The sequence below is a fragment of the Bubalus bubalis genome, chromosome 8 (genome assembly GCF_019923935.1).
Source record: "Bubalus bubalis isolate 160015118507 breed Murrah chromosome 8, NDDB_SH_1, whole genome shotgun sequence".
NCBI classification, from domain to species: domain Eukaryota; kingdom Metazoa; phylum Chordata; class Mammalia; order Artiodactyla; family Bovidae; genus Bubalus; species Bubalus bubalis.
The window spans coordinates 65,381,949-65,405,796 of NC_059164.1; the positions used below are offsets into that span (position 1 = coordinate 65,381,949).

At 43.0% G+C, this 23,848-nt stretch overlaps 1 protein-coding gene and 2 long non-coding RNA genes across 5 annotated transcripts in view; 1 reads left to right on the plus strand and 2 right to left on the minus strand.

Moving 5' to 3' along the window:
- Positions 1-1,651: 1,651 nt before the first annotated feature.
- LOC123334739 lies at positions 1,652-4,108 on the minus strand. The gene is made up of 2 exons (XR_006552820.2): positions 3,465-4,108; positions 1,652-1,946 (listed from the first exon to the last, which is right to left on the minus strand). It is a non-coding gene; the product is annotated as an uncharacterized LOC123334739 (long non-coding RNA).
- Positions 4,109-4,395: 287 nt separating this feature from the next.
- Positions 4,396-5,967, minus strand: LOC123334738. The gene is made up of 2 exons (XR_006552819.2): positions 5,870-5,967; positions 4,396-5,027 (listed from the first exon to the last, which is right to left on the minus strand). It is a non-coding gene; the product is annotated as an uncharacterized LOC123334738 (long non-coding RNA).
- A 985-nt stretch (positions 5,968-6,952) lies between these two features.
- The window catches only part of GGCT (gamma-glutamylcyclotransferase), a 34,706-nt gene continuing 17,810 nt past the window's right edge, over positions 6,953-23,848 (plus strand). Inside the window, exon 1 of one of the 3 annotated variants that reach the window (XM_044946692.1) lies at positions 6,953-7,152. In XM_044946692.1, coding sequence (XP_044802627.1) covers positions 6,982-7,152 — 171 coding nt within the window. In that variant the 5' untranslated portion in view covers positions 6,953-6,981. The remainder of the gene's footprint in view (positions 7,153-23,848) is intronic. The other 2 variants (XM_006055654.3, XM_044946693.1) reach the window with 2 other exon arrangements.

A 23,848-nucleotide genomic window follows, 5' to 3' on the forward strand; every position in this document is an offset into this window, starting at 1 on the left:
TTAAAAATAGGATACATTTATCGAAAAGTCTATTTCCTTTTAAAATCTTTTTGTGAAATCTAGGTTACCCCGGCACTTGTGTCTTTGTTTAGCTACTAAAAAGATTGATCTCAACTCAAACCCCACTCATATCTCCTCCTGGTAGGAGTTGTGCGGAGCTCAGGTGAAAGGCTTTCCGAAAACTCACCTGAAACCAGCTCAACAGTCTAAGAGGAATTCTCATGGGAAGGATTTGAAGACGATTCAATTAAATTTATAAAAAGATTCTAAATTGGACCCAAGCAAGGGAAAAAAAATCATAGAAAAAGAAAAGACATTCAGTCACACTGAGAAACTAAAATCAGAAGCAATTATCACCGAGATTTTGTTCAAGAAATGAATATTGACTACCTGCTGTTGTTCTTGTTTACTCGATGAGTCATGTCCAACTCTTTTGCGACCCCACGGTCTGTAGCACCAGGCTCCTCTGTCCAAGGTTTCTCCAGGCAAGGATACTGGAGTGGGTTGCCATTTCATTCTCCAGAGGATCTTCCTGACCCAGGGATCAAACCCTGGTCTCCTGCATTGGCAGGCTCTTTACCACTGGGCCACCTGGGAAGTCCATATTGACTACCTGCTGCTGCTAAGTCACTTCAGTCGTGTCTGACTCTGTGCAACCCCAGAGACGGCAGCCCACCAGGCTCCGCCATCCCTGGGATCCTCCAGGCAAGAACACTGGAGTGGGTTGCCATTTCCTTCTCCAATGCATGAAAGTGAAAAGTGAAAGTGAAGTCACTCAGTTATGTCCAACTCTTTGCAACCCCATGGACTGCAGCCTACCAGGCTCCTCCATCCATGGGATTTTCCAGGCAAGAGTACTGGAGTGGGGTGCCATCGCCTTCTCCGATATTGACTACCTACTGGGTTTCAAATGATATATAGATATCAAAATAGATAAGACATAAGCCTAGCCCTCCAGAGCTGATTGAGCAGTGGAAAAAAATACTTCAATATTTCAATGGAATCACCAGCAACTTGTGTCAACAATCTATTATATTCTAATTGTCTTTTTCCTGATCATAAAAGCAATGCATACCTAGTGAAAAGTATTTGGGAAACATAAAAATTGCTCTGATCTTGCCACTAGAAGTAATCCTTGTTAACAGTTTGTATATTTTCCTGTAGGTATATATGGTTATATCAGGGCTTCCCTGGTGGCTGACACAGTGAATAATCTGCCTGCAATGCAGGAGACCTGGGTTTGATTCCCTGGGTCGGGAAGATCCCCTGGAAGAGGGAATGGCAACCCAGTATTGTTGCTTGGAGACTTCCATGGGCAGAGAAGCCTGGCGGGGTCGAAAGAGTCGGACGCGACTGAGTGACTGACAGTTTCACTTCCTTTCACTATGGTTATAAGTGCCAACATTGATCAGCCCATTCCATGTGCCAGGGACTATGCTAGACCCTCAGTTAATCTGCACATCAAACTGATGAGGTGAGTATCATCATTGTGCCCATCTTACAGATGAGGGAATGGAGGTTTCAAGATCAGTCTGCTCAAAATCTCATACTTAGGGATGGGAAGAGGTAGAAGTCATCTGATATCTGTCTTTTGCCCAAGCCTTCAGCCAGTCCAGGGACTGGAAAAACCCAGCAGCAAAGATTTCATCATGAGAGGGTCAAGCCCTGTGGCTGTGACTCAGATTTGGCTTTGGGGGACTAAAGGTTTGACTCCTATGGAAAGACAGGGGATGAGAAACTTATATCCTCTAAAAACAAACACAAAACAAAGCTTGTTCTTTGGGGGAGTTCTTTAAACGTAATACAAAGGGGAGAAAAGAATTCTTCGTGGTAATCTGAAAGGCTCTGGGAATTGATGGCTGTGCCTAGGGCTCTAGTGCTGCCACCTGGTGGAGAAGATGGTGTAGGACACAGCGTTCAACAAAACCAGCCCTGAAAGACAGTTCCTGGGATGGGGAAGAAATATTTAATATTTAGAGACAAATTTGCAAGAAATGGGAAGTCGTTTTTTAAAATATGTATTTTTATTTATTTATTTGGCTGTTCCAGGAGTGTTGCAGCACTCAGGAGCTTCGATTTTCCTTGCGGCATGTGAACTCTTAGCCGTGACATGAGGGATCTTACTTCCACAACCAGGGACTGAACCCATGCCCTCTGCAGTGGAAGCTCGGAGTCTTAACCACTGAATCATCAGAGAAGTCCCTTTAAATAAAGGGTTTGATTTACACAACTTTGCCCGAGGAATCCCACTACCCAGACACGGGTCAGACAGACTTTTAAGTCTTTTCCACCTTGAGACCTGCAGCCGTAACTGAAGGTCATCTGAGGCTGTGTGAGAGGGCCCAGGGCATCAATACGGAGTCCCCACGTTCTGAGCCCGACTCTGCTCAGAAAAGCTTGGTGTCTTTAGGTGCTTAATTCCCCTGACCCTCTTTTTTTTTTTTTTTTTTTAACTTGAATTGGGAAAACCTAAAGATGAGAGTCCATTCTGTGTCCCATTGTCCTTGCATGGCCCAACAAACATTTATTTACCAAACATTTTCTTTTGCATCTTCATATGAAGTTCCTTCCTTCTTTCTGAAGTGCTGAACCACTGCCCCTAAGTCTTCTTTTGTCTTTAACCAAAGGCGGTATTTAAGGTGAAGGTTTTAGCCATTAAGGAGAGTTAGTTTTCCTGAGTCTCTCCCATGTGTATGTTGGGGAGGGGGAAATTTCCTACTTACCCCTGTTGAGTTCTTGTGGCTGGAATAATAATAAAATTGATCCAAGACAGATTAATAGGAGAAACAAACTTAAGTTCATTCACACAGAGGTTCATGGAAATGGGACCTACTGCTAAGTCAGTCTCATAAGAGTCTCATGTCCGACTCTGTGCGACCCCATAGACGGCAGCCCACCAGGCTCCCCTGTCCCTGGGATTCTCCAGGCAAGAACACTGGAGTGGGTTGCCATTTCCTTCTCCGATGCATGAAAGTGAAAAGTGAAAGTGAAGTCGCTCAGTCATGTCTGACTCTTAGCAACCCCGTGGACTGCAGCCTACCAGGCTCCTCCGTCCATGGGATTTTCCAGGCAAGAGTACTGGAGTGGGGTGCCATTGCCTTCTCCGAAATGGGACCTAAGAAGTAGCCAAAGCAGGCAGCTTTTATACGTCTTAGACAAAGGAACCGTAAGCTTGTGAGGAAGTGGCAGGAAAAGAAACCAGTTTGGGGTGCCCAATTAGTGAAGAACTGAAACAGAATGTGGGCTTGAGGTAGTAAATGAAAGAAGGAACACGGTTTGTTTACAGAGGCTTCTTGGCTCTGAATTCCCCTTCTCTGGGGATAAGGGCAACCTTCTACCTGCAGAGGCTTCCCTGGTGGTGCAGTGGTAAAGAACCTGCCTGTCAATACAGGAGACACGGGTTCAGTCCTGGGTCAGGAAGATCCCCTGGAGGAGGAAATGGAAACCCACTCCAATATTCTTACCTGGAGAATCCCGTGGACAAAGGAGCCTGGCGGGCTACAGTCCCTGGCGTGGCAAAGAGTCCGACACGACTGAGCATCTGAGAACACACTACCTCCAGATGCAGGGAGGGCACCTTTCACAGGGATATTGATTTCCTGCTTTCAGGGAGACAGAAAGGAGGGTCACAGTGTCCCTCTTGCTATGGCTGTTAAGAAACTTTAATTCAAAATAATCAGTATGCTATTGCTGCATATGTTGGGGTAACCTTCTCTGAGCCTCAACATACAGATGCTACTAAGCTTTTGCTTGATTTTCTCCTGCTAATGTCACATGTCAATTTAATTCTTAGACCATCCAGAAAAACCTAGAGAATAGAAGACAGTTTCTTCTTCCCTGACAAGGGCAACAGCACAAAGAACTTGATTTCTCTGCCTTATAAATTCATTGGTTTCTTTAATAATATACTAAATTTGCAAATTAAAACCACAGTGATATATAACTATACACTTCCAAGAATGGCTAAAATTAGGACAGCTGATAATATAAAGTATTAATGAGAGTGTGGAGCAACTAGAATAAGCAGATATTGCTGGTGGGAGTGTAAGTTGGTACAATCATTTTTGAAAATCAGCAGCATCTTTTATGTCTACCCTATGACCCAGCAGTTCCATTCCTGTGTATCTTCTTAAAAGAAATGAGTGTCATGTTCACCAAAAATTGCATTGGAAAATGTTCATAGCAGCTTTATATATAATAGCCCCCAATCTGTCAACACCCCAAATTGTGACATATTTGTAAATGAAATTCCACACAGCAGTAAATAATACAAACTCCTTCTTCGTTCACTAACATGGCTGACTCTCACAGATGTAATATACAGCATGAGAAGCCAGACCCAAAAGAGCACAGAGGGTATGATTTCATTGACATGGAGTTCAAGAATAACCAAAATTAATCTCTAGTGAAAGAAAACAAAATAGTGGCTGCCCTTGTGGGGGCGAGGGGAGTTGACTGGGTGGGGTACAGAGAGCATCTTGAGGTGATGGAAATTCTGGTATCTTCTGAGTGGAGGCTACACAGGTGTATACATATGTAAAAGTGTATCCACCTGCATAAAGTTCTATGCACTGTGTGTAATTTATTAATCCGCAAAAAAAGTAAAAAGAAAATCACGTCTGAAATCCATCGGGCCACCAGGTAGTGATGACTCCGTGTCCAGGAAACATCAGGCACGGTGTGCTCTGGTACTCTGCCTTGCCTGTAGTGCTCTGCCCAGGGGGCCTCCAGGCGCTGCTCAGGGTGGAGCTGGGTGTGGCAGCCACCGCAGCAGGCCAACCAGGGGCCAGGACCAGGGATAGAGACACACCAGCTGCCCTCTGCTGGCTGACCTTGCGACTGCAGTTTTGGGGACAGCAAGAAGAGAACAGTCACAAGCCCCAGAGAGAACAAAGGTCGGGGGAGAGGTTGGGCTGGAGTCGCTGTCTCACAACATGCTTGGCTCTTGACAGTTTTCCTGATCCCGGTCTAGTAGTTGTAGTCTTAGAGCATCTACTCATGGCCTTCAGTGATTTTTGAAACCTTGTCTAAATGAGAACAACTGTATCAGTTGGTGGAGAAGGCAATAGCACCCCACTCCAGTACTCTTGCCTGGAAAATCCCATGGGCAGAGGAGCCTGGTAGGCTGCAGTCCATGGGGTCGAGAACAGTAGGACACGACTGAGCGACTTCACTTTCACTTTTCACTTTCATGCATTGGGGGAGGAAATGGCAACCCACTCCAGCGTTCTTGCCTGGAGAATCCCAGGGACGGGGGAGCCTGGTGAGCTGCCGTCTATGGGGTCACACAGAGTCAGACACGACTGAAGCGACTTAGCAGCAGCAGCAGTATCAGTTGGGATTTAGCAGGAAAGGGCGATTCGCTCAGACAAGGTAATGAAGGAGAGTTTAATGGAAGGACCACTTATACAGATGTGAGCAGGTTCAGGGATGGCCCCCCTCCATCTGGATCCCAACCAGGTGTCCCCTTTTCTCTAAGCTCTTGCCCCAGCCTTCTTCCTGCTCCATCCCAGTCCAGGTGGCCCAATTTTAGTCCTTCTAGGGAGCTTTGCCGGAGAAGACAATGGCAACCCACTCCAGTATTCTTGCCTGGAAAATCCCATGGACGGAGGAGCCTGGTAGGCTGCAGTCCATGGGGTCGCTAAGAGTCAGAAACGACTGAGCGACTTCCCTTTCACTTTTCACTTTCATGCATTGGAGAAAGAAATGGCAACCCACTCCAGTGTTCTTGCCTGGAAAATCCCAGGGACAGGGGAGCCTGGTGGGCTGCCGTCTATGGGGTCGCACAGAGTCTGACACGACTGAAGCGACTTAACAGTAGCAGGGAGCTCTGCCAGTGGTTCTCAATCCCAGCTAGCAATAAACTCACCTGGGGAAGCTTTAAAGTACCTCATTGCCTGGGTTCTGCCCTCAGAAGTTCTAATTTAATGGGTCTTGGGTAGGGCCTGGGCATTGTGCCATTTAAAAGCTGTCAGGTGACTCTTAACAGGCCCAGATCAATTATTTCAGACTCTCAGGTGCATAGGACCTGGGCACAGGTGCTTTAGCAAATTTCCCCAGTGCAGCCAGAGCCAAGAGGCTCTGTTCTGTTTTCTTTCAAAATCTATTGTTTGGTATAAACTTGGAGATCTGTTCTTCTCTGTTTTCCATTAAGGTGTTATTTCAGAAGTAAAACAATATAATACATTTACAAACTTAAGATTGCTTATTTTCACCCTAATAACCCTGAGGTACTCTGGCCAGAGTCAAGAACAAAGGAATAAAGAAAATAGCATCCATATTCATAATAGCATTATTCACAATAGCCAAAAAGATGAAACGACCCAAGTGTCCACTGACAGATGAGTGGATAAACAAAATACTTAGAATGAACTATTTTTCAGCCTTAAATTCTGACACATGCTACAACCTGGGTGAACCTTGAAGAGTGGTTCACTTATGCTGGTTGAAATAAGCCAGTCTCAAAAAAGACATACTGTATGACTCCACTTATATGCAGTACTTAGAACAGTCAAAATCACAGGGACAGAAAGTAGAAGAGTACTGACTATACTTCAGTAAAACAGATTTTAAAAAAAGAAAGGCGGTTGCTAGGAGCTGCGGGAGGGGGAATGGGGGGTTATTTAACCCTGGGATACAGGGTTTCAGTTTTGCAAGATGAAAAGAGTTCTAGGCATTGGTTGCACAACAACCTGGATGTATTTAACACCACTGAACTGTATACTCAACATGGTGAAAATGGAAATTTTATGTATATTTTACCACATTTAAAATTAATGTAAAGCAGAAATACCTAGTTGGTTTAAGCTGTATGTTCATGTTCATACACAAGTTTGACAAGAAAAACTCCCCCTCCTCTTTCTCACATGCCCACCCCTGTGGATTGTTCTGGAGGCAGGGAGAAAAAATTTTATCAACTCCCTTTCTTCATAATCCAGACAGATAGGAAGACACAGCTGAGCCTAAGGATACAAACTAGAAATGAAAAACAACTGTGCAAGCTCCTTCTGGTTCTGTGTTTCTTTAGGGAGGACGCCCAGAGCAAGGGGCTTGGCTTCTGGGAAGGAAGCCAGCAGGATATCACTGTGGATAAGACCAGAGGCAGGCTGGACTGTGGAGGAGGGCAGAGTGGACAGGAAACTTCTCTGCGAGGTAAGATAGAAGAGGACATTCTTTTCCAATCCTGCTGCTTTAGGAAAATGTTCTTTTTCCTCAACACAAGTCCCCAGTGTACTGTCTCTGAGCATTGTTTATCACGCAAAGCTGTGGGTTTCCCATCCAAGAGTCACCCTCAGGGCCTGGGAGATCATAGGGAAGGGAGCGGGGAGCTGTGACCTCACCTTGCCCTGGGTGGGGGGCCAGTGCCAACCCCGGGCGCCTCTGTTGGAGCTCCTTGGTAATATAATTCTAAACCAAATGTATACCTGGGGAAAGGGAGTCCTGTGGATTATCATGCTCCACTGAGCTGTTCAGGGTGAAGGAACAGATACCAGGCAAGACCAGTCTGTGTGTGCTTGCCTGCACAGCTTAGGGAGGCGATGAGGATGGTTACATTTGAGAAACCCTAAGTGAGGCTAAGCATGAGAGAACACTTATAAAGCCCACTTTGGGCTTTCCTCATGTCTCAGATGGTAAAGAATCTACCTGCAATGCTGGAGACCTGGGTTCAATCCCTGGGTCAGGAATATCCCCTAGAGGAGGGAAGGGCAACCCACTCCAGTATTCTTGCCTGGATAATTCCATGGACAGAGGAGCCTGGCGGGCTGCAGTCCATGGAGTCGCAAAGAACCAACACAACTGAGCCACTTTCACTTTCCACTTTGATTCTGAGAACAATATTGAGCATCTGGCTTATAAAACCTTTTTCTACTGTGGAAATAGAGTCCAACCAATTGAGACCAAGCAAAGGCTATTTATTTAGGGATTGCAACAGCAAAGGAGTCTGCCAACATTTCTGGGGTTTAGCAGACACTCAAAGGCAGGCAGAGAAGTGGGAAAGCTTTGTAGTAGACAGAGAGGAAGGCTCCAGGTGTGCCTGATTGGAGACTGTTGGCATGGAAGCCACAGGCAGGCTAGCCACAGCACAGCCTCCTCCTCCATCGGTCAGGGGAGCATATTTGCTTTCTCCAGTTGGCCCCAAGTTGGGAGTGGTAGCAAAAATTAGAGAGGCTATCAGATGAGAGTAAAGTTCTGGTCATTTGAGTCCAATTATTACAGGAGTTATTGTTGCATTTCTTGGACTAGTTGTTAGAGATAGAAGTCTGCCTTCAAATAAGTCTGACTTGAAGATAATAGGTTGGCTTCCTGGACAGGTTGTTGAGGACTGTGGGTCAGAATTCTGTTTTTATATTTGGTCTGGCTATGGTCCATTTTGGAGAAGGAAATGGCAACCCACTCCAGTGTTCTTGCCTGGAGAATCCCAGGGACGGGGGAGCCTGGTGGGCTGCCGTCTCTGGGGTCGCACAGAGTCGGACACAACTGAAGCGACTTAGCAGCAGCAGCAGCATGGTCCATTTATATATCCAATCTCTCACTCAGATCAGATCAGATCAGTCACTCAGTCGTGTCCGACTCTTTGCGACCCCATGAATCGCAGCACTCCAGGCCTCCCTGTCCATCACCAACTCCCAGAGTTCACCCAGACTCACGTCCATTGAGTCAGTGATGCCATCCAGCCATCTCATCCTCTGTCGTCCCCTTCTCCTCTTGCCCCCAATCCCTCCCAGCATCCGAGTCTTTTCCAATGAGTCAACTCTTCGCATGAGGTGGCCAAAGTACTGGAGTTTCAGCTTTAGCATCAGTCCTTCCAAAGAAATCCCAGGGCTGATCTCCTTCAGAATGGACTGGTTGGATCTCTCTGCAGTCCAAGGGACTCTCAAGAGTCTTCTCCAACACCACAGTTCAAAAGCATCAATTCTTCGGTGCTCAGCCTTCTTCACAGTCCAACTCTCACATCCATACATGACCACAGGAAAAACCATAGCCTTGACTAGACGGACCTTTGTTGGCAAGGCAACGTCTCTGCTTTTCAATATGCTATCTAGGTTGGTCATAACTTTCCTTCCAAGGAGTAAGCGTCTTTTAATTTCATGGCTGCAGTCACCATCTGCAGTGATTTTGGAGCCCCCCAAAATAAAGTCTGACACTGTTTCCTCTATTTCCCATGAAGTGATGGGACAAGATGCCATGATCTTCGTTTTCTGAATGTTGAGCTTTAAGCCAACTTTTTCACTCTCTACTTTCACCTTCATCAAGAGGCTTTTGAGTTCCTCTTCACTTTCTGCCATAAGGGTGGTGTCACCTGCATATCTGAGGTTATTGATATTTCTCCGGCAATCTTGATTCCAGCTTGTGCTTCTTCCAGTCCAGCGTTTCTCATGATGTACTCTGCATATAAGTTAAATAAACAGGGTGACAGTATACAGCCTTGATGTACTCCTTTTCCTATTTGGAACCAGTCTGTTGTTCCATGTCCAGTTCTAACTGTTGCTTCCTGACCTGCATACAAATTTCTCAAGAGGCAGGTCAGGTGGTCTGGTATTCCCATCTCTTTCAGAATTTTCCACAGTTTATTGTGATCCACACAGTCAAAGGCTTTGGCATAGTCAATAAAGCAGAAATAGATGTTTTTCTGGAACTCTCTTGCTTTTTCCATGATCCAGCAGATGTTGGCAATTTGATCTGTTTCCTCTGCCTTTTCTAAAACTAGCTTGAACATCACTGAACTGTAAAGAAAAACAAATACTGCCTGCCATTCCATTTCTAACAGAATCAAGCCATCAGCCACTGCAGTTGCCCACTGACAGGGCACCTGAGGGGAATTCAGGATGGATGAAAACAGGAAGCATTCTGTGCTTTGGATATACTGGTCCCTTAGGAGATGTAGAAGACACAGGAAAGGCTGGTTCGATCTCTGGGTCAGGAAGATACCCTGGATGAGGAAATGGCAACCCACTCCAGTATTGTTGCCTGGAAAATTCCATGGATAGACTAGCCTGGCAGGCTGCAGCCCTTGGAGTCACAAAGAGTTGGACACAGCTAAGCACACATGTGTATGTTTTTCCCAGCGCCCCCCCCACTGCCCCCCAAATTCATATATAGCCTGATTCCTCCTTCTTCCAACAAGTTGCTCAGAGCTCAGTAAAGTTCCCAAAGAAAACTTCACACAGAACTTTTATGCCATGGCTTATTTCAGTCAACAAAACCTTGGAGTGTCTCTGACTGATAGTCTAGTAGTGGAGCGGGGAGCTGCAGAAGGGAAGCTTTCTCTGCTTCTCCCTCTCCTCAGGCCAATGTAGCTATAGCAATATCAGATCAAGGCAGGGACAGTGGTCCAGGGGTTCCAGGATTGACCACTACCAAGGTTGAAAGCTTTGGGGACAGTGGGGGAAGCTCCTGCTGCAGTGTGGACAGACCGGAATCAACTGCCCTTTCCCAGATACAGAAGTGGAAGGTCGCCTTGACAACAGAACGGAGCATGCCACGTCCATTGTCTGTATAAGTGGAGGGAGTTCCCAGAGAGCGAACCCCTTTTGCTAAAATCCCTCATACCCTTGACTTTTTGCTTCAGAAACAGTTTGCTGCTGCAAGTTATTGAGATCTGTCAACATTTTCTTGGATCAAATTTGTAAACAGCTCCTCCCCTTTCCTACTATCACCTGGCCTCCACCGCTAACTGTGGAAATCTTTATAGAGTTGTCTCTGGGACTCATTTTCCCTCACCTGACCGCCATAATATTTGGTTCATAATTCTCCTACAGATTTTGGCTTGCTCTGCAGTTTATGATATTCATATTTACTTCTCTTAACCTCTGCCAGACTATAATCTGTCTTTTGTTTTTAAATAACCTGCAGTGTTAGTATAGGCGCTGAAAGAATACTCTGATCAGTGTCCTAGTGCTGGATGACATGTTGATTCACCAAATACTTGTTGAGAAGGTTCTTGAAGCCAAATCAGAAGACAGACACAGGAGGGTTTGAAGACAAAGCAAAAACTGCCACTGGCCTCAGGGTGGGAGCAAAAAGTCAGATAATTACCATACAGTGTGGTAAATGCTGAGTAATGGAGTGGAAAAGTATGTATGAAGTGTTTTGAAACACAAATAAGGAAGTGATTTGCTTTGAGCAAATCAGGGGAGGCTTCATGGAAGAGTTGATATCGGAAGGCTGAGGGGAGGTTTTCCTTGCAGAGAAGGAGAGAGCATCCAAGTAGAGGGAGCTGTGATAGAAAGAGGAGGAACTCAGGTGAGGGCATCCAGGGAAGGGCAGGTGGGACTGGACCACTGGTGGAGATGTGGCTTCATAGGGGCCAGATCATGATGGGCCTTGCATGCCATTTTTAAAGGCATTTGTATTTAATTCTACTGGTAACGTGGGGTTCATCCAGGCTGTTAAAGGGATGGCAAACATCTGTGTTCTATTATGATAAGTTTGGCATTGAGTAGCAGATGGATGGGGGCACCCAGTTAACAGGCTGCAGATGATAAGGGCCTGAACTAGAATAAGAAATAACTGAAAATCCCTTCTGCTCCTCTGGGCAAACTGTTCTCTTTGTGTGTGTGTGTGTGTGTGTGTGTGTGTGTGTGCATGCGTGCATGTGAAGTTGTTTCAGTCGTGTCCGACTCTTTGTGACCCTATGGACTATAGCCCAGTAGGCTCCTCTGTCCATGGGATTCTCTATGCAAGAATACTGGAGTGGTTTGCCATTCCCTTCTCCAGGGGATCTTCCCTGCTCAGGGATTGAACCCTTGTCTTTTACGTCTCCTGCATTGGCAGGCAGGTTCTTTATGGCTAGCACCACCTGGGAAGCATTCTCCTTGGTACTTTTTAGGCAATTAACTTGCCCAAAGGCAGAATCCAAGGCTCACTGTTTCATATACTGTGTGATTTTTGCTTTCTCCTACTCTGTGGATTTTCTTTGCACTTTCTTGATGATGCTCTTTGAAGCGCAAAAGTTTTTAATTTTGATGAAGTTCAGTTTATCTGTTTTTTTTCTTTTTCACATGTGTTTTTGAAGTCACACTTTAGTAGGTTTTGCCTAACCCAAGGTGATGAACTCACCGCTGTGTTTCTAAGAATTGCACTGTGTTAACTCTTACATTTCGGTCTATGACTATTTCGAGGTGATTTTTTTATATGATATGAGAAGAGTTCAACTTTACTCTTTTGCCTGTCAATACCTAGTTGTCCCAGCACCATTTGTTGAAAAGCCTGTTCTTTCCCCTACTGAATTACCTTTGCTGAAAATCAATTGACTATAAATACAAGGGTTTGTTTCTAGACTCTCAGTTTATCTGTGTTTTTCTTTATGCCAGGACCACACTGTCTTGCCGCTTTGTAGTAACTTCTGAAATCAGAAGACATGAGTCTCTCAATTGTGTTCTTTTTCAAATTTATTTGGGTCCTCACACCAGCATCCCAGAAGTCCCTTCAGGCAGCTTTTTTTTTTGATTTGTTAATTACTAGAGATTAACTAGCCACAGGAATTTGTTATTTGTGAACACCATAGGTTATATCTAACTCAGACACATCTGCTATCAAATGGTTGGGGGGGAATGTTGGCAAAGAAAAAATTGAAACTTTTTTATGACTTAACGAACTAGTTGCATAGCAATTGTGTAAATGTGTCTAATCATGTGTTTTGGGAATGCAGATGGAATAACAATGATTGCTTCTGGCTTATCTTTTAGCTTCATGACATCCCAAGACATTGAAAGAGTTCTAAGTACAAGACTCTTCTCCATTCGCTAGCAAAAGAAATAGGGAAGTTCCATGGAATAATATGTAAATACAATGAGCAACATCAAGACATGAGGGAAAGCTTTGTGACCCAACAACGAGGTGTTAAATAAACTTGAAAGATGAACCCCTAGCTCAACTTACAAAGGGACTGAACAAGTATGAGAAAATAGCATATCATAAAGTAGAAATTCAGCTCTATCTCCCACTATAATTATCTAGCTTTCCTGAAAGTTTGATAAGATTTTTTTCATTGTATGGGTATGTCAACATTAATTTTGTGTTGACTTGGAGGGTGTTTTGGAATGAGATTAATATTTAAGTCTGGATTTGTAGAAAACAAATGTACAGCTACCAAGAGCGAAAGGCGGGGTAGGATGGACTGAGAGATTGGAATTGGCATATATACACTATTATGTATAAAACAGGTAACTAATGAGAATCCACTGTGCAGCACAGGGAACTCTACTCAACACTGTCGTGACCTAAATGGGAAGGAGATCCAAGGACTGGATACATGCACACATGTGGCTGATGCTCTTTGCTGGGCACGACATTGTAGAACAACTACACTCCAATTACAAAAATTAAGTCTGGATTGCCCACCATAACATGGGTGGGCCCCATTCAATCAGTTGAAGACCCCAGTAGACCAAAAGACTGGCCTCCCTATGCATAAGGGAGTTTGCCAGCAAACTGTCCTCAGACTTCATCTAGCAGCAACGCTCTTAGGTCTCCAGGTGCTGTCCCATGCCAGAGGTTTGCACTTGTAACCTCCACAACTGTGAGAAGTTGCAAGTGCCAATTCCTTATAGTGAATCTGTCAGTGTATGTCCACATCCTATTGTTTCTGTTTCTCTGGAGAACGCTGATGAATCTAAGGCATAAATAGCTTCTAAACAAATGGACTGGTGTATCTTTGCCCACCTCCAGAGAGAATTTCTAAACTGCATTTTGAAAGTAAACGAGCTTTGATTTTGACTTAGAGAAGCTGATACTCTTTAATATTAATAGAAGAGAATTCAAGAAAAGTAAAAGGTTTAATTCCATTCACTTTGTATCAACTGGTTTGACAATTTTGATTTTAAAGCAATAATGTTTTCTCTGTTTTTAAGAGGGTAAAAAAGACCTGGATTTATTTATAGAAATCCTTATTAATCTGGACTCTCTATATCTTTTACTAGTCTTGTTCCTTAGATAAGCTTACATTAGAAATAATTTTTAAAATAATTTTTATTTGAACCAGGTCTTCGTTGCCGTGTGTGGGGGCTTTCTCGAGTTGCAGCGAGCGAGGTCTGCTCTCTAGTTGCAATGCACTGGCTGCTGCTTCTGGTGGCTTCTCTCGTTGCAGAGCACAGGCTCCAGGGCACACTGGCTTCAGTAGCTAGCTGCAGCTCTCGGGTTCTAGAGTACAAGCTCAATGAATGTGGCACGTGGGATTAGTTGTTCTGTGGCATGTGGAATCTTCCCAGACCAGGGACTGAAGCTGTGTGCTCTGCATTGGCAGGTGAATTCTTATCCACTGTGCCGCCAGGGAAGTCCTGTAATCATTTAATACTATAAAAGTATAAGAAATTTGTATGTCCAACTACACTGAGTTATATCTGTTAAAAAATATTTGCTGTTAAAGAATTTCAGAAGATGTTAAAGACTACTTAGAATTAGTTACTCCACTTCCATTGACTATATCAATTTTATAATATCATCTATCTGAAAATCTTTTTGATATCAGCAGTGACTGTTATTATTCCCTACCATCAACCTAAATCATAATATTGAGAGCCTAAGCTGGCTTTGAGAACTTGGACTAATTGAGTTGATGAATAAATAATCTTTGGATGCCCAATTTCTTGGCAGAGCAAAACTCAAAAGTAAGAGAATATAAAACAAACAAGATAGGGAATAAAAGCAGGAAAGTTACTCTGGGAAGTGGTTAATGTTTGCCAAGTTTGTTGCACTTGTAAACGACATACCCTGTAGGAGGAAATGGCAACCCACTCTAGTGTTCTTGCCTGACACGCAAGTGTAAGTTATTAATTAAAAGGAAGTATGGAAGCGGAAGCAGAAATTGCATGTGCACATGCAGGCTTAGTTGCTCAGTCGTGTCTGACTCTTTGTGACCCCATGGACTGCAACCCACCAGGCTCCTCTGTCCAGGGAATTTTCCAGGCAAGAATACTGGAGCAGTTTGCCATTTCCTACTCCAAGGGATCTTGCCAATCCAGGGATTGAACCCACGTCTCCTATGTCTCCTGCATTGGTAGGCAGATTCTTTACCACTGAGCCACCTGGGAAGCCCACAAAGCTGTAATTTGGGGTTATTACCATAGGTGTGGTATAGAAGATTTTGTAGTAGATTACCCAATAAAGCCTAACATAAAAATGATGAGTCACCACTGTCTGGGAGGAAGAGATTTTCTTCCCTCCTTCTAGGTTCTTCTGGTTGGTTTAAGAATTAAATTGACATGAGACAGATTAAGGAGACAATCAAACAAAAGTTTAATAACATGTATACACGGGAGTGCTCAGGAAAACTGAATAACTTTCTTAAATGACTGAAACCCTCACAGTAAATACCACCTTTAGCTAAAGACAAAAGAGGATGTTGGGGTTGTGGTTTCTGACCTCAAAGGAGAAGAAGGCAGTTCACCTGAAGATGGAAAAGCAAGTGTTTGGTAAACAAATGTTTGCTGGGCCACACAGAGACAATGGGACACAGAGAGACTTTAACAAGCAGACGTTGCCAGGTTCCTCCCTGTCTATACACCTAGTTCACTCTATGGTTCACCTGCTTCACACTGTAGTTACCTGTGATGACAGTCCCTTTCCTGGAACAGGTCCTCTGTCTACATTCTTTAGGAAGTTAGGGAGCCTCTCAAAGGTTCTTCATGAATCTTTTGGATCTTGATTGTGTTCAGTTTAAAACATGCCAAAGATATTTTGGGGTCCTATACCACCACATTATCTACACCACTATCTGAGGGGTGTCTGGGGAAGAGGAGCTGACGACAGTAAAGTAAAGCCAGTGGAAGGGAAAGAGGAGAGCTTGCTCACAGGGATGTCTGACTTGAGAGTGGGGAGTTTCCAGGATAAGGCAATGAAATTAAAAAGGAGCAAGGAAATTTATCCTATCACATATTAAGTGCCATTGCTTTAAGACATCGAGATTTCAGACGTATTACATGGTGCGTCTTAGAATTGATGAAATAAGCAAAATGCGGGCTGAAGAGGAAGCACTGGATTTGGAAATTAGGAAGTCATTGATTACTCCATTTTACTAAGTAAGTGCAGGCCTGGATAGTTGTGAGTTGGAGAAAATCGGAGTGAGGAAGTGTTTGCTGACCACTACTTTACAAATGGGCACATGTGATAAAGCTTGAATGAAGCAGGACACAAAGGAAGGTAATTTTTATATGAGGAAGAATTGAGCCTCTTCGAGAAGTAAGAAGCAGCTGATGGAGAGGCAGAGATCAAAAGTCCACATGGAGCAGTATCAAGTAGATTAGTGGAGAACAGCACAACTATGCAGCCAGTCAGAGCTGGGCTTAAGTAGCCACTTGCCTACCTACGAGTGATCTGACACTGGACATCTCGATTAAACCTTCTGAACCCTGGTCTACTTGTTTGTAAAAGCAGGGTAATCATTCCCCTTCTTCGTGGAGTTGTATATTTTATATTAAGTGAGATTATTCATTTAATGAAGTGTTTGACACTTCAGCCTAGACATAGTAAATGCTCAATAAACAGGACCTACTATTAAGAAGTTAATAAAGAACATAGTTGAGGGACTTCCCTGGTGGTTCAGTGGTTAAGACTCTGTGCTCTCAATGCATGAGGGCCCAGGTTCAAGTCCCTAGATGGGAAACTAGATCCTGCATGCTGCAACTAAGACCCAGCACAGCCAAAATGAAAAGACAAAAAAAAAATTTTTTTAAGAAAAGAAAGAACACGATCAGTTAGTGAAATGCAGGTGGGAAAGTATGGAATCAAGTTTATAGGTGGAGGACTTAGCCCTGAAAAGGAAGAGGGCTCTCTCTCTGGAATTTCTAAAAGATGCTCATAAATTCATTGATTCCCCTTCCTTCAAAAAATGGAGTCTAATTAGCCTCCCCTTGAGTGTAGGTGGTACTTGGTGTATCACCTCTAATAGAACGTAGTGGGAGTGATGATGTGAAACTTTGAGAGTAAATTGTAAGAGGTGATGTGACGTCCATACTTGTTCTTTGGATTGCTCAATCTGGGGAATGTCATTTGCTATTTCATGAGAATATGAAAGCATTTCAGTATAGAGGCCCATGTGGTAAGGGATTCCGGCCTTCTGCCAAGGGCCAGGTGAATGATCCATCTTGGAAATTGGTCTTCTAGCCCCAGTCAAGCTTTCACGAGTAAAGCCCAAGCTGACATCTTGCCTGCAACTTCATGGAAGACCCTGAGCCAGGCTCTCCCAGTTAAGCTACTTCAAAATTCCCAATTCATGGGAACTGTGAGAAACATTCTTTTAAACTGTTAAATTTGGGGATAATTTGTTCTACAGCAAATGAACACATTCTCTTCCTCCGAGACAAGGAAAGTGGAGAATGATAGGTGAAGACGTGCATAATATGGAAAGGAGAAATGTAGATGTCTGATGGTCTCTATTTTCTCTCAAGGTTAAAATACGAAACATGTCATTTGCTGACCATAAGTTAGCCTCAGGAGACTGGTAAGGGATTGAAAGAACCAGGCAGAAAATAGGCAAGGGAATTGACCAGGAACTCAAGATTAATAATTTTCTTTCTTGTCTCTCTGCCTTCATGCCAAAACTGACCACAGAAATCACACTTGCTCTTGGGACTGGATCAGCCTCCATTCACCAAGCCTTCACCTCAAGTGTGAAATTTGTCCAAGGCATCACAGCCTGTCTGAACTAGCCCGGGAGACTATCTGCCTGCCTGGGCAAACTGCTGATGAGTGAGTTCAGGGCTGAGGATGGCTCAGGCTTACCTTGGAAACATACTCCCTGCAGTCCAAAATGATTTTCAACAACTATATGGAATCGAGCACACTATTTACAGAGAGAGAATAGCGGAGGGAAATACTGTAAGAGAAAAAAAAACACAGGACTTAGGGATTCTGCAAAAAGCATATCACAGTAACGGGAAAACCCTACAGTCTTTTAAATATCTCATTTGTATTATTTTTTAGTCTTTGGTCCATTTTCCCTTCACCCCATCCTTTCTTGTTATTAGCATGGGACCCCTGGCAATTTTCCTGATTTAGCCAGCTATCTTTATTTCAGAACAGGGTGGAGCTTCAGCACATAGAAGAGACCAGGCTAGGACTGCCATCTCCCAGTTATACCACCTTATAGCTCTGGTCTTTTTAAACCCTAAAGGCCCACCAGGAATTGAACCACTGTGCTTCTAGCAGAATGACAGTTCCTGCTCTCCTTAGGAAGTTATCCTCTCTCTGTGCTGATTCTGCCTGTAAATTGGGAAACTTAATTAAAACTGGTACCTTTTCTACATTACACAATAGAATCAATTCATTCATTTATCCTTAGTTAACTCGGTTATTCAATTATTCAGCACCTCATTACTGAGTAGTCAGGGATGGGACAGCACATCCTAAGTGCTGGGAATGAAAAGACGAATACTATGGTCTTGAAAGTGTTAGTTGCTCAGTTGAATCCGACTCTTTGTGACTCCATGGACTGTAGCCCCCACCAGCTCCTCTGTCCATGGAATTCTCCAGGCAAGCATACTGGAGTGGGCAGTCATTCTCTTCTCCAGGGGATCTTCCCAACCAGAGACTGAACCCAGGTCTCCTACATTACAGGCATATTCTTTACCATCTGAGCCTGCTGGCACATAGTATCATTCAATAAATTTGTGTTCAACGAGTTATAGTTCCTACTCTCTGTGGGCATCCTAGGCTAGTAAGGGAGGAAGTATATTAACAAATAATTAAAATGGTTTTAGTGCAACAGTAAAAACATAAATCCAGAATTATAGAGGGTTGTATCTACCTGGAGGTTAGGGATGGTTTGATAAAGCAAGTAACATTTGTTTGATTTTAAAGAACAAATAAGAGTTTTCCAGGAAAGAAGAGTAGGAAAAGTCTTTTTCAGGTAGCCCCAAACTCACAGGTCTTATTTTTAGCAGGAATCTTTTCACTCTAATCTAATTCTAATTTGCTAATGTAAATATCAACCAATATTTTGCTGGGTTTCAGTCTTTTGAGTTTATTTTTTATTTTGTTCCTTAGGCAGTGATAGTTTGGCAAAATTAGATGCAAAATAATTGTACAAAGGAGATTATTTTTAAGAGAGTGGATGAAATGAATTAATGGGAAAAACATATATTTTAAGTTTCTTCCTCGGAGATATCTTAGTTTCGTATAGTTTCTAAGATAGATGGAAGACTGCTGCTGCTGCTAAGTCGCTTCAGTCGTGTCCGACTCTGTGCGGCCCAATGGACTGCAGCCCACCAGGCTCCCCAGTCCCTTGGATTCTCCAGGCAAGAACACTGGAGTGGGTTGCCATTTCCTTCTCCAATGCATGAAAGTGAAAAGTGAAAGTGAAGACGCTCAGTCGTGTCTGACTCTTCGCGACCCCATGGACTACAGCCTACCAGGCTCCTCTGTCCATGGGATTTTCCAGGCAAGAGTACTGGAGTGGGGTGCCATTGCCTTCTCCGAGATGGAAGACAGTCTTCCTAAAAATGGTCTTACAATTACCTCTAAACTTTCCTCTCTGACACCTGGCTGAGAACGCAGCAAACATGCCTTGTTCTGTGCTAAACCAGTGGTTACTGCTATTTGCCCACTTTGGAGCCCCTCAGGAGCCCATCCGACAATACACACCAGATTGGCAGAAGGACTTGGAACCACCAAATATAATAATCGAATGTCATCATCAATTCATTAGTGATTACATGTATTGAGAAAAATTTTGATTACCTGACAGCATGGAAAAATCACAGTACACCAGGGAGGAGAACTTGCTAAGCCAACAGATCACTTCCACATTGGAATTTAGAAAGAACCCTTAATCTGCTGCCAAAAACATGAATCAATACTGACACTTAGTAAAACATTTTAATGACTAAGCGCAAACATTTTGTTTCAAGAAGCTACTGGCCTAACAGCACCTGCCGCTGTTACCAGTGCTAATTAATTTCCATTAAGTTGTCTAACCTGTTCTATCAAGACTTTAAACTGCTTTGACAATCTTAAAGGGATGAAGAAGGAGCAAAGTCAGTTGGGAGGGAAGTAGAGCCAAATCCTTTTCTACTTTTAATTGAGAATTCTGTATTCTATCACACCTGCACTCAGCCTTGAATGAAATTCTTATTTTCAACAGCTTGCAGCCATTACTGCATTTAATAGAGGTTGGTGGTTGATAAGTATTTTTATACATAACTGCAGTTTCAAGCTGATAATCAGGTGTTTAATCAGCAAAGCCATGAAACATTTTGATGAGTCAGTCCCATGAGAAAAGGTTATCGCCTGCAGAGCAAGGCAGGGGTAAACCAGACCAGTACGAAGATTTAGAGTCTTCCCTTGCTAGCTAACATACTGTTACCGAACCCAGGTCCAGCAGCTTGCCACTCAAAAGCCATTAAAGAGGCCAGGTTTGTGGAAAGGAAAGTTTGCTTTGTTTTGGAAGCAGGCAACCAAGGTTGAGGTGGGTGGGAAGGTGGATGCTTGTCCAAAGGCCGACTCCCTCAACCCCTCCCATTGACAATCAGGGGGCAAGAACTTTTACAGACGAGGACGCTCTATGCAGAGTCAGCACAGTTCAGTTCTGACAGTCATCTTGAAGTTGGTCATCGGTGGTCTGACCAGCATCATCTTGATTGTTTTAGGTACAGTTAATCTTCAGCTCCAGGGTCAGTTTGTGCCCATTTTCTTGAAGCCAGTTCTTAGAATTGTGGCAGTTTATGTCATGGCTACAGTCTGTTTATCATGTTAACTTCTTCGACCTCGTGGGGGTTTCAGTATCTATAAAATCAACTCACGGGATAATGGCTCAGATTACTATCTACAGTCCTTGAGACGGAACTAAAGGTCCTTGACTATGCTTAATGACATTATTATTAATTGGTCTCCTTTGACTATTTTCTGTTTGTATCTGCATTTTCTCACTTTTCTGATTAAACTTATTCTTTGGCTAAAGTTTTCCACAGACAAAAGGCTGGTAGAAGGGATGGGGGACTGTGCAAGGATCATAGCGTCCTGCTGTTTCAACATCACTACTTCAATCTTCTGTATAATCTATGATTTTATTTAATATGACTTTTCAAGAATTGAACAATCATCCTAACCAAATCAGACTACTAACACAGAACAGCATTTCCCACAGCCAGTACTATGCTTTCCACTTTAGAAGGGTTCTGGGACCGAGATACTTTGGGAAAGTCAGGAGCTCACAAGGTTTCTTTACTACATGTGTCCTCACATTTCTCTGTGTGGTAGCAGACATCATGGACATTGAGGAAGAGACCTAGAATATAGTGGTTTCTGGCTCATTTGACCACGGATGCTCTTTTTGAATGGAAGACCATCTTATGGGGGTCAATGTCTAACAGAGCAATACTTTGGGAAGTGTTCCTGTTCAAATATGATTGTTATTCTTGAACACTCCATATTGTTAATAGAGCACCAGACATGCTAAGAAGGATACTCCAGGGAAGGGGCAGCATATTAGTAATGACAGACTCCCTTTCTACAGCTTCCACTGACTACCGACTAGGGACAAAGCCCTAGTCCCTTCTGGCACCAGCCTTTTCAGAAGAGAAAGGGTCTCATATTCCTTGGGTGCAATACCTATGGGAACGGGAGTGATGTGTTAGGGAGACACGTCAAATCCTTTAAACTCCTCATTCCTACTTTAAATCAAAGGAACCTGATGTCCAAATTACCTACCAACATTCTGCAGTTACCTCTTACAACCTTTAATCAGAAACCCTTGGAAATAAAGGTTTTTTTGTTTGTTTTTCTGCTTGTTTCTATTGAGGTGAAATTCACATAACATAAAATTAACCATTTCAAAATGAACATTTCAGTGACATGTAATACATCTACAATGTTGTGCAACTACCACCTCTTTCTAGTTCCAAGACAGTTCCAAATAAAACCTCATACCCATTAAGTTATTCCCCATTTCTTCCCACCCCCCAGCCTCACTCAGTAATCACCAATCAGCTTTCTGTTTCTGATTGAGGGCTTCCCTGATAGCTCAGTTGATAAAGAATCCACCTGCAATGCAGGAGACCCTGGTTCAAATCCTGGATTGGGAAGATCTGCTGGAGAAAGGATAGGCTACCTACTCCAGTATTCTTGGGCTTCCCTTGTGGCTCAGCTGGTAAAGAATCGTCCTGCAATACAGGAGACCTGGGTTTGATCCCTGGGTTGGGAAGATCCCCTGGAGAAGGGAAAGGCTACCCACTCCAGTATTCTGGCCTGAAGAATTCCATGAAATGTATAGTCCATGGGGTTGCAAAAGATCGGACATGACTGAGCGACTTTCACTTTCACCTGGCTATTTCACATAAATGGGATCATATAATATGTGACACTTTATGTCTGGCTTCTTTGAATTAACATAATCTTTTAAAACTTTACCCACATTATGGCACGCGGATATAGTATTTACATCATTTCTTTTTATATCTGAAGGATTTCCTACAGTAGGGATACACCATCATGTGCTTATTCTTGATGGACTTGGAGTTGTTTCTACCTTTTGATCATTGTAACCAGTACTGCTATGAGCATTCATGTAGAAGTATTTGAGGGACTGTTTTCGATTCATTTGGCTATGTGCATTGGAGTGGAATTGTGGGGTCATGGAAACAAAATTTCGCCACTCCAATTCTGTGGCATCCCAAGGTAAATCAAAAAGTTCATATGATTAACTTGAGACATAGTTTTTAGGGCACTGGGAAAAGATGTATATAAAATGCACTACCCACAGGAAGCTTCGAGAATGACTTACTGAAGCAAGTTTCTTCTCTATACACAAAACATACCTATTTCTCCCATGAATACCGTTTGTTTTCAGTGAGCCATTTGAGTTTCTGTTACTCAGCTGTATAGAGCATCTGTTGTCTTCTCAGCCAATAAGCGTTCAACAAAGACAATAAGTAGAGATGCCTTTTGGTAGCTCTATTATTGGGATGTGTTGTACCCATGTGAGAGCGGAAATAATAAAGAAGAAAAAAGGTTGACACCAGCACTAGATCAGCTCTTCTGGAAAGATTTTGAAATATCCAGACTTGTGCTATAGTCAAGTAAACCAGCTTCACTTGCATATAGGTCTCTGAGAAAAGTTAAGTGTCAATTAAATATTGTTGAATAGACTGAAAACATGAAATCCGAGAACATTAATTGAGCAGAGAACCCAAGCATAGTTCTCATTTTCCAAAAATGTTTCCAAACTCATAAACTAGGCCTCATTTCAAAGTCAGTCTTCTTATAGGGATGTTAAGAAAATATTGGCTCTCACCTAATTACTATGCATGATATTAAGAATTTGCTAAGTTTAAATTCATTTTAGGAAGAAAAGAATGAGGTCTATCACCAAGGGAAATGTTGGGATTTTCATTTAAGTAAATCTACATTCTAAAATGTTATTACTTATGTTACTCCTATTATTAACAATAAAAACATGCAGCAAATTATTTTTTTTTAATTTTAATTTCAGATTAACTTAAGGTATTACAAAAACAGGAACATATAAGCCAAGAAAATGAATATATTATGATGCAGTTTGTCAAACTTTAACAGTAGTCAATCTTGAGAACGGTTCCTCTGGATCTGATACACTTATGGTAAATGACATGGAGATACTGCTGTATTTCCAGGACCTTCTAAAAGTGATTTAAAGTTGGCAGTGATATCTAACAGGTCATTGTCCTAGAACATACATGTGACCTTTTTCGGAGCCAGATTTTGGAAATGTTCTGGTTCTTGTGTCCACTGACATCTCAAAGAACAAGGAGGGAACATCGAGATAGGCACATGAGATTCTGCAGCTTTGAGGCCTGAAGAATGAGATCATATCCTTCCACAGAGTGAGGCTGATTTGATCTGACCTACTTATCTGATTGATGTGTTGAGAGGCAGA